The sequence below is a fragment of the Aulonocara stuartgranti genome, assembly GCF_965226115.1.
Source record: "Aulonocara stuartgranti genome assembly, chromosome: 13".
In the NCBI taxonomy this organism is placed as follows: Eukaryota; Metazoa; Chordata; class Actinopteri; order Cichliformes; family Cichlidae; genus Aulonocara; species Aulonocara stuartgranti.
Window position 1 is genome coordinate 20,224,031 of NC_138949.1, and position 11,010 is coordinate 20,235,040.

Genomic DNA, 11,010 nt, shown 5'->3' on the forward strand with positions numbered 1-11,010 from the left:
TGACTGACTTCTTGTTCCCGGTGGCTTATGAAAAAATCATGGCTGCTGGGCTTCAGAGGCTGCTTTCCCATCAATATGAATTCACCATGGTCTTCATGCAACATTAGGCCAGGTCCTGTTTTCATACAGCAAGCCACACGCTCCTTCGTCTGTTATACACAAGAGGAAATGAAAAGAGTAAATAGTCCTTTTAGAATGTTGCATTCGATCATGGGTGGAACCAAGTCGCCTATGAAAAGGACCAGTATACTTGGCGCTCAAAAGCACATTTGCTTTTCATCCCCAGATATTACAGCACCGTGCTCTGTGTCTTTTATTAGTGTGTCCTGTTTTACTGTAAATAAAACAGTACGATTCTCAGCAGAGCCCTGCATGCTTGTCCCTTATTGTTATATTCCAAGCAAGCATTTACACACATGGTTTGTATACACAAAGCAGCACTGTATGTAATGCAGCAGAGTTATACAGAGGCAAGTAGATTATACTTATAGACTGCAGCACTGGATGAACCAAAAGATCTTCAGCCAAAAACAGCATGGATAATTGAACCCACTCAAATGCTGAATAATGCTAATTTAACTATTTTTACTAACGTAAAGAAAGATGCAGACATTCAGCTGTAAATTTTTCAAAACAATGACTGCGAGCTCATGGTCTTTAAAATAGTATTTGTTTTACAAAGTTAATTTTTTATCGTGTGTGTGTAAAAATTACACCATAAATTTACTGCATTTATACTACTTATATTATATCGCAAGAAGGTAACATTTCTTTTTTTCCATATAACTCTGATGATCTTTTTTTATTTAAAACTAACTCCCCGTTTTTATAAATTCCAAAAATACAAAAAAATAAAAATCAAGAGTTTCAAATGTTAAAACACAAACTCAACTGGACAAAAGCCACAAGAATTCAAACAAAATAATCTGACATTTTTGGACATTAAGTTTATGAAATCTGACATTAGATGCTGTTTGTGCCTTTTCCAAAGAGTCAGAGGACTAAATACTAATAACTTTCAGCTGGAAATTGGGATGTATTAATCACTAATGAAGAGAAAATGAAGCACTACTTTTGCAAACCTATAACAGCTAAATGGAAAAATAGTCAAATTGGGAATTTTTCTCATCAACCTGCTGATAAAATAATGACTAATATGGCCTTCCTTTCACATCTGCTTGACTCTACCTAAAAAAACCACTGCATTACTTAATTTCTCCGTCTCTCTCTAACCCTTTTAAACATTGCTGAAAGTCAATTATCTACACCACTTCTCCCTGACATCGCTGCGTTAATACAAGTTGCTCTTGACCTTATGTTTGTGTGTCTTAGGCGTATGGGAGCGCTGTGCTTTTCCCTGATTGGATTAACTTCAGATGTGGTGTGTGTCCGTGTCTATTACACAGGCTGTGTTGTGATTTCGAACCTCGAGCCCAGTCCCCCCCCACAACCCTCTTCCTCAGTCACTGTCCCACTCCTCTCCTCCTTTACACCTCCCTGAAGGCTTGCTCTCCCTGCATGCCATCTCCCAACACCCCCCACACAAGGATTTTTTTAATGGATACACACACAGAGACACACACACTCACATATGCCTCAGCTCATGCCTCCAAACAGTCATATCCCATGTGTCTATTGCGCTGTGATGGAATGCCTGAAGAAACCTTTCATCCCTCCATCTGCACTTCTCTCTCTGTTCAGTTTTTCCAAGTCTGGAGGGGTCATCTCAGACAGAGAGCTTATAATCAGCTCAATTAACTGAGTATGATCGCCATGGAAAATTGGTCTGGGTTATAACATTATCATTAGCGCCTCAAGTGCAGTCACAATGGGACAGGGCAGTCAGATGAGCGTGAGACTAATAGGAAGGGAGGATGTAGTGAAGAACAGGAAGCAAAGGCATGGACACAGTTTGTCTTTGTTGACACACATAATGTTGGAGGAAGTATATTATGAAAGAGAAAATGGGCCTTTAAAATATTAGTATTCAGAAGAGCTAAAAAGAGCAAGTGTCCTCTGACACTGCAGACTGACAGCCACAGTGAGGTGTTGCAGAAGGAGCTCCACTGTATACAGGATAGCTAGAATACCTGCTGGCTTAAAACCAGAAGTTCATCCGGTAATTGTAACCAAGAATATGACATTTGTCTCTTTTTGTGGCTTGCTCAAGGTGTCAACACCTTTCGTATACCCAAGATTTTCTTCACTGTGGCTCACGTGCCCCCAAGCAGCCTGTTTGATCTTCTTGAGGACTGTCAAGTTAATGCGTGACTCCATGGAAATTGAATTCTGCATTTATTTACACGGCAGGTTAATAGAATAGATGCCTAGATGATTTGAAAGTCAAACAACCACACCTGCTATTCATTTCTGTCCCCCCCCCCCCCCTTTTTTTTTTTTCCCACAGAAGCAGATCCACTGTTTTGTTCTGTATAGCTCGAATGCACAGAGGATGATAATGAACTGGATGGCTTATCCTCAACATTCTCGCTGTAAAATACACCGTATTTTAATACAGAAACGACAAATAAATATTTCCATGATGGAAAAGCAGGTCTTGAGAATATTTTCCAACATCCTCATCTACATTCTGCAATCCCCTTGAGTGGCCTATATAAACTGACGCTCTTTGTGTGCACGTGTGCCGAGAAACACTACCTAAGGTCTTGCACACACATTGGCCCAGTTTGAGTAAAATCAGTGTCAATGCGTCTCTAATCGTGCGTGCTGGTGCACGGGCACGTGTGTGAGCCTCTTCTGGAAGCTTTAAACAGACTTGTCATGTTGGGCGATGCTGCTGTCAAACACGGGACAAATCTGAGCACGCCGGTTGAATGCTGAGAAATGTCTGTCAGTCGTCTAGACGTTGGTCTCTCCATTGTGATTAGCATCACTTAATATTCATGCGCACTTATCTGACTGCTGAGATGGTGCCAAACTGACTCCGGCTGCTTGAGTGCATCAGTGAAGCAGTCTTCCTGAGATAAACACACGAATGACATAACACCCATGTGGCTTTACAAGAGTGTCAATATGTGGCGTCCTTGCACTCTCTGATGGTGTCACAGGTCAATTCAACAAGAGGAAAGTGATATCCTTCCCATACAGAGGACTGAAGGCCTGCCTCTTTGTGTGGTAAGCTTGTTTTTAGCTTGTGCACAGACAAAAATGTGGATAAGCTAAACAACATTGCCACTTGCTGGCTGTTTTAAAGTACTGAACTTTAAAGTACTCTAACTCGATTATCTAGTTAGAGTGAACTCATATGGGGTCACAGTCCTAAAATTGGCATAGATTTTTGTGCAGGCTTCTGTTAAAATCTATAGTAGTGAGTAGCACATATATGGGACGGTTTGTAAATCTACTATATCTTCTCTGCATGGTCTGCAAAATTTAAAAGGCTTTTCACGCGGCACACGGCATCTTCCTTCCCGAACGCTAAATGCATCAAAACAGGAACCTCTTGAATTATTTTGTTTCATATTAGCAGTTGTACGTGTCAGTTTTGTTTTCTTGCTTCTTTACCACATATTTTTTCCTACCTCTGAGAGAGTATGTGAATGTGTACCATTGTGGCACCATGACAGTCACGGCCGGGAGGAGGAACAGTGGTGTGCACGCTGCAGATGGCAGCACACATTTTTTCATTCCTTAAACAGACACAAAAAGCAGCTAAGGGACCAGGACCTGTCTGTAGAATGTGCTGAGGAAGAGTAGGTACTTGGCACAAGTAGCAGAAACAATTAGCGTCACATAAGCAGAGGCCTGAAGCAGCGGGAGAGAGGGAGCGGGAGAGGATGGTGGAAAAACACGGCATCTCATTTTCACCAAGAGGACTTTAGCAGAGCTGTGCGCACACTCTGAGACATCCTCTTCCTTTCCCCATCACAACTCAAACATTTTTCAGAGACAGTTTGTGTCATGGCTCGTTTAAGTGATGCGTTCTTGTCTGCGGCATGTTTTTGTTTGTATCTGTGCATTCTTAATTAGGGAATAGACAGAGGAAGCTCTGTGTCCTTGGAGAGACCTTGCATCCCACTCACATCCCCAAAATTCCTTTTTGAACATTCCTGGCTACTGTCTTCCCTGTTCCTGTTTTGAAGTTGTAAGACGAGACGATCTGAAAGCGTGTTTTCTGAACACGCTCCGTCGCACTTGCTCTATGAAACACTGCTCGTTAAACTTTACCTGCTTTACAGATAAGCTCAACAAAGATGCAAAACATTAAAAAGAATAAACTCCCTGCAAAGCTTGTAGGTTCAGTTTTTCTTTTTTCAAGTCCGTCTTAATGTAATAGTCCCAAATGACAAAATGAATGATATTTTTCTGCAGTCAGTTCTGCTTCCCATACTGTTTGTGAAGTCATCTCTCTCCAGCATGGAGAGAGATGACTTCACTGTAAGGAGAATTCACCATTCTTGTGCTTTCTGAGCTACTGTGCATTCAGCGGTTCAATTCAAAGAATGAGTGGAGAACAAAAGGTGGAGCAGCAAACAGCAAGTAAACAATAAACACTGGACAGGTTGGCGAGGCCTGCAACCAAAGAAGAAAACATGCAGTTTCAAATCCAGAGGTACCTGCACAAAAGCACAAAAGCACACAGAACAAGAGAACATAAGAAAAAGCACAAACTGCATGAGTAAGAAGAGAAAAAGTTAATGGCATGCAATATTGACGTATACAGCAAATGTACTGGGAATTAAAGAGAGAAGAGTAGATCAAAGGGCCATCAGCTCATCACTGGAGGTCTCCCGGGCACCTCTCCCTGTAGAAGCTTATGAAAGAGATGGTTCGCATTCAGCTTTAACTGCAAGCTTTATCAGAATAGTTTTAGGCCTATTCTATTGATAGGAAGGCAACAGCAACTCAAATAACCACTCATTACACCCAAAGTAACCAGAAGAGCATCTCTTGATGCACAGCATGTTAAAGCTTGAGGCAGATGGCCTACAGCAGCAGAAGACCACGTCATGTATTGTTTGGATTTTTTGTGACAAGGTTAAAATTTGCTCTTTTTGGACTTCTGGAGAGTCGTCATTGTGTATAGGTACTGCTCCGGATTGTAAAACTTCCCAGCAGCCTACATCAATAGCAGCATAGCAAAGGTATGGAGTCACTTGTCAAGATTGGTTCATTGAAATCTCTGCCAAGGATGCCAGGTATCTGTCATCATCCTAAAATTGGAGTATTTGGACAGGAGAGATCAGGAAAGTGGAGGTGTGAAAGTGACCCAGATGACTCTACAACTTGCTTGTATCCGCCACAAAATTGTTGACTACTGTCAGTACCAACCTTTTATCAAATGTCCCAGAGGAAATATGCACATGCAACTCTGTCATTACTGTTACTGTTGCCTAAATAAGTCTTCGGTGTTTCTGATTGTAATTTGACAATATCATACTGAGCGTGTGGCCCTGTGTTGGCTATTTCCTCAGTGCTATATGTGAGCTCAGCCTTGACTGAACATGGGTTTGATGATTTGCTAGACTTTGCTTAGGTTCCAATTTCACCATTGATTTTTTTTTTTTTTATAACTAGAGCATCCTCTCCTGGGCTTTGTCACTGTTACTGATGTGTGTGGGTTTTTTTTAACCTATAATGATCACTCTCTATGTAGCTGTGTAACTAAATTAGTAGTGATGTGTACACAGTACATGCTGAGGAGACAAAGACAGCTAATGTCAATTAATATCAATTATAATATCTATCTAAAATACACCAACATTAACAAATTTACAAATAACCCACTGGTAACATGAGAACAAGTGAGCCTGTGAAAGTAAAACTGCTAAACTCCTGAATGTACTTCACTTATGAGTCATTTTTAAAACGATAAAAGTGTTGATTCTGCTGTCCAAAGTTACATAAATAGGTTTTCGCCCTAACTTCATTCTTTATTTATTTCACCACTTTTTGACTTCTTGCCCCTGGGTTGCACATACTGGCTTGGTTTTGTTGGACAACTGCCCTTGAATAAACACTGCAGATGGTCTGGATGACCTCAGCTGAAATACTGTAGCCATAATTGCTGACTTGCTCAGCCACCCTTTAAACTGCACTTCTTCCATGATATCTTCCAAGATATAAAAATATTAGGACTTAAATTTAACAGGACAGTAAAAGTGGAATTTCTGTGGTTCGATAAGGTTCAGCTCATGCATACCTTTCAACAAGGTTAGAATATAGATCAAGTTTCAGAGGAGCCACATTTTTTTCCCACATCACAATAACTTTAACATTTGGTCTTAACTTTCTCATTATTTTTGTTAATGTCTCTGTTGTGGTGCTCAACATACCCAAATGCCTGTCGGATTAAGCAGGGCAGTACCAGTACATGCATTCAGTACACTACAAACGAAAACAAAAAAGAAAGCCTCTTTAGCCAGCCTACCACTAGGAGGCAGCAATGCAGGCTAGAAAACAATAAGAAAATGCGCTTGAATCTCAATGAAGGATTATTAAGTGTCAGATCACATATCTTCCCAATAAACGGATATGAAATCTTAGAGATAGCTGTCAGAAATAAATGAAATGGCTGATTTTTGATGGCTATATGAAACTGAAAGTCGTGATTTTGATACCTTACATATATTACAGCTTTGCAAATCTGCATCTTGCTTGGGAATAAAGCCGTTTTGTTAAAGTGGCAAAACATAGGATGTTACTCTTCCTCTTACGGTGGCCGCTAGTTGTTTTTATTCAATTGTTTTAGCACATAAATTAACACAGGGGGATAAGGGGGAATTAAAGATTCAAGTTTCGAATAGTTGTTCGCATTGTTTATTACACAGTAATAAAGTGCAGATTAATAGATGGAAACTATAAATACAACAGTCTTTCTGTACTATTTTTAGAGGACTCGCTGTCAACCACGGGTAAATCTCAAAATCATTAAGAAAGATTTGTTAAATAACTAAATAAAATAAATAAATAAATGCAAGTTATTAAAAAATATATTTAAAAGATAGTTGTCCATCTTATGCTTTGTTTTCTGAGTTTCATTCCATCGTGTGTTTTCCTAAATGCATCAACCTTGTGCTATCTTTTGCAATATCATTACAAATCAATACGTTGAGCGAAACCCTCTTAAAGGTTAACCAAAACAAATACAGGCTGGCACAAAAAGGCCTGACACAGTGAGAACTGGTAGATTCAAACAAAGAAGCTGCCCTGTGTTTCTTTACGAGAGCCCACAGCAGTAAGATAATGGCTGCAGAGATTAAAGTGCTTTTCTGTGTTGGACTCGCTCTCATACTAACAGGTATGCGATGACTTAAGTAAGGATGTGTGGTTGCAGTTTCTTGGATATCTCTGTTATCTCCATCTGTTTCATATTTTGTTGGTCAGGTGTGGGAAAATCTGCCTTTACTGGGAAAATCCATGGTATAGAGAATGTTGATCCCGTGCTTCAGTATGTAGCTAACAACTCACTGAGGGAGCACCCGGTCCTCACCAAACTCAGACTGGTAAGGTAACCAGACGAGCATAAAGACTGGATGATAACTTCATCACTAATTTCATGATGTTTCTACTGTAACATTTGCCACTTATCTTAGCAAGAAATACGTGACTTTTTTCAGAAAGATGAAACCGACCAAAACCTCTCTTGTTACCTTCACCGTGTTGTTTTTAAATTGCAGTTAATGCAATTTTGTTTCCAGAGTTTAAAAGCATAAATAGTAGATCAGGTGGTGACTCTAAATTTCCCATATGTGTGTTTGTGAATGTCTATGGCTGCCTGTCTCTTTACGACCTGTCCTGGTTTGGCCCGGCCTCTCACCCAGTGTCACCCTCGAGGATAAATAAATGGATATGGCAAATGGATTGATCAGGATTCTCTTGAACACCTTTCACTTAACATGCGCAGTCGTGCTTTGCCAGCATTAATTTACATGCTGAGGCCACCAGCAGGTTATTTAGGTCAGGTGTAGGGCGGGTGGTCATTTTATGCTCCAGGCTAAAAAACTAAAGATGATTGTGTCTTTGAAGTTGGGGCACCCAAACTTTAGGTCTCACTGCCATCTGATTCAACAACAGAATATTTTTTAAAAGTACCTGCTTAGAATAAAATGTATTTCCTGCTTTAGTGTAGTTTCTGTTTGAGTCAACTTTTTATCTATTGATACTTATATTTAAACAAGGGCAATACAAGTGGAGGAAGACAAAGAAGATAATTAACACAGGATTGAAGCAGTAATAGCTTTGATCACTAGAGGGCAGCATAGTGCAACAAAACCTTACCAAACTGCATGCAACCTTAGTTTCATGCAGTTTAACAACACAATGAGCGTGTTGTCTATTATGTTAGTCAGACATTATATACAGACAGGTAACGCATGAAAGGAAAAGCTAAACCATTATATGTGTGGTAGTGTGCTGATGGAGCCTGGGTATACTATCTCAGAGACAAAGCCAACATGAAGCTGTCTGAAGTTACCACCTTTATCCAGTTATGAAACATTTCAGCCCTTATGGTATGCTCTCTTCCGCAATGATAATGCTCAAATTGATGTATGAAGATCTACTGAATGGCTTGTTTGAATGAACTGAAACATGCACTATAGCCATCGGATATTTTTCAGTTATGTCACAGTTATTCGGCTGGATTGACATCTGGTGTCTTTGGACAGTTGTGCTCGAAAGCACACTCTGCTGTTATCTTTTTTTTCTTTTTCTTTTTTTTAAACAGCAAATGAAGCAATATATTTAGGAAGAACTGACTTTCATCCTTCTAGTAAAGTTCCAAAAACTGATGATAAATGTCAAGTATTGAAACTTTATGTTTTTTCTTCTTCTGGTTAGTCACCTGGATATTAAATTGCTTTATATTTTCAATTCAGAGAACCCTTGAAGACCAGTGGAGTACAATGATGGTTGCCAGTGATCAAGCCCAACTGATGGCAAATCTCATTAGGCTGATTAATGCCACTAAAGCTATTGAAATCGGTGAGTGAGACCAAAAAGAAAAAGAAAGGCCATTTTAAAAGGCAACAAAAACTACTGTGGAATTAAACTATTTCATAATTATACCAATGCTGAATGTACTAATTAGTATCAAAGTGCTGATCCCATAATAATAATAATAATATTAATATTATTAATATAATAATAAAGACATTCTAAGTATTCTTCCAACTTATTATAATTTAATGCTTGCTTGATTTTTTTTGTCTGAAAATGATTTTTTTGTCTTGAACTTTGCTGTCCGATTTTTTTCAACCAGCTTAGTCGCACAACTAAATCACATCTTTTGACTAAATAAAGATTTACTTATTTTGATCATCTTGAATATAGTGATTTGTTTGGGGGTTTTCAGACTTTGTAAATTTAAATCAGTGACTGGGAATTTTAACCAGAGGAAATCAAATGTTACAAATTCAGTCTTTTTAAAAGGCAGCAAAGTTACATTTGACAGATATTGAACTGTTTGTAGATTCAGGTCCTCGATGGTGTATTATCTGTTATCCATGTTATGCTGAAGATCCAAGTCTAAAGTGATTCTCCTTCAAATTATTATGCAGGGATGTACACTGGGTACAATGCACTGAATATGGCTTTGGCCATGCCAGAAAGTGGACGTGTGGTTGCCTGTGAAATAGAAAGCACCTACATAGACATTGCCAAACCCTTTTTTAAAGAGGTAAGAACAGCACAAGACACTTGCACAACACCACAATTTGGCATTTTGCAAGTTAAGTAAAACTGATTGTTGCTTCTGTCAGAGCTAAATTGTGCAGAAGACAGCATGCTGTACATTCAGACTGTCAGTACATCTTCACAAAACACCGTGGTCTGGACAGTAAAAAGGTGTCTGTTCAGGAAAGTGTGTCACATTAGAAGGCACGGCTGAGCAGGAAAATCAATACCTTTTTTAGCTTTTGCAAACACTCACTTTAAAAATCCCTGCAGATTTTCTCAATTACTGCTATTTAACGTTTTCCATAGGCGGGAGTCGAAAACAAGATAGATGTTCGGCATCAAATCGCTATGAAGACACTGGGTAAACACTTTCATAAATCTGTGTCTGTTTCTTTCTTTAAAAACAAGCAATTAAACCATAAATACATATATTTATATCTCTGTTTCACCAGATGAACTGATAGCAGCTGGAGAAGCTGGGACATTTGACTTTGTGTTCATCGATGCTGATAAATTTAACTATGACAGATACTATGAAAAGTCTCTAGAGCTGATACGAAAAGGGGGCATTATTGCAATTGACAATGTAAGTCCACTTCACAGAAGCACAATTAAACTCTGTTAGGGAAGTCATGCTGCAGTGTTGACAATGGGGAGGTGTGCAGCATGTTTTTACAGCTCTGTTGTTGTTGTATTTGAAGGTGCTGTGGAATGGAAAGGTTGTGAATCCTGCTCCCAGTGACTTGACCTCACAAGGTCTAGATGCGCTCAATAAGAAGCTACACAAGGACCAGAGGATTGAACTGAGCATGCTCACTGTGGGGGATGGTCTGACTATTGCTATTAAACGCTAACATCTCTAGTTATAGGTCAGACATATTTTTTCAGTGCATCAGTTCTGATATCAAATAAAAGCACATAAATTCTTTATATTGAGTCTTTTGTTGGTGTATTTAACATCAAATTGAGTGTTATATTTTTTCAGTCTTTACTGTCTCCATGTGTTTTATAAGATAAAATGCCCACGTTATGGTGCTGACATTTCAACATTAATTTCCAGTGGAAAGACGAAAACTACGTCATTGATAATTGTTTTGTGCTTTTAGTTGCATAAGTTTTTTGTTTTTTTAAATTTGACTATACAGAGTAGAGTGCACTGGTATCAAGTATTGCAATTTTGCCTTTGTATAGCACCACATTGGATTTCAAAAGCAGCAATCATCACGTGATTGAAGTGCAGAGATAGGAAACTAGGTGAGAATAGGTCTGCAATTGATTCCATTTTCATGGAATGATGTCTCATTGCAGTCTGATATGCAGCTGGTGAAAGTGAAGCAGAAAAAAGGGAACAGAGCTCAATCAGAGTTCAGT

General features: G+C 39.1%; 1 protein-coding gene across 1 annotated transcript; it reads left to right on the plus strand.

The window, feature by feature from the left end:
- Nucleotides 1-7,167: 7,167 nt before the first annotated feature.
- On the plus strand, nt 7,168-10,543 carry comtd1 (catechol-O-methyltransferase domain containing 1). The gene is made up of 7 exons (XM_082557334.1): nt 7,168-7,261; nt 7,348-7,466; nt 8,841-8,946; nt 9,522-9,640; nt 9,946-10,000; nt 10,092-10,225; nt 10,341-10,543. Exons 1-7 carry the CDS (start codon nt 7,207-7,209, stop codon nt 10,491-10,493), a joined length of 741 nt encoding a protein of 246 aa, XP_082413460.1. The 5' UTR covers nt 7,168-7,206; the 3' UTR covers nt 10,494-10,543.
- The last annotated feature ends 467 nt before the right edge of the window (nt 10,544-11,010 follow it).

Excerpts from the sequence above, each read along its gene's own strand:
- comtd1 (XM_082557334.1), top strand. The coding sequence starts at position 7,207 with ATGGCTGCAGAGATTAAAGTGCTTTTCTGTGTTGGACTCGCTCTCATA. Across the intron at positions 10,001-10,091 it reads AATCGCTATGAAGACACTGG|ATGAACTGATAGCAGCTGGA; the intron begins GTAAACACTTTC and ends CTGTTTCACCAG. Across the intron at positions 10,226-10,340 it reads GCATTATTGCAATTGACAAT|GTGCTGTGGAATGGAAAGGT; the intron begins GTAAGTCCACTT and ends TTGTATTTGAAG.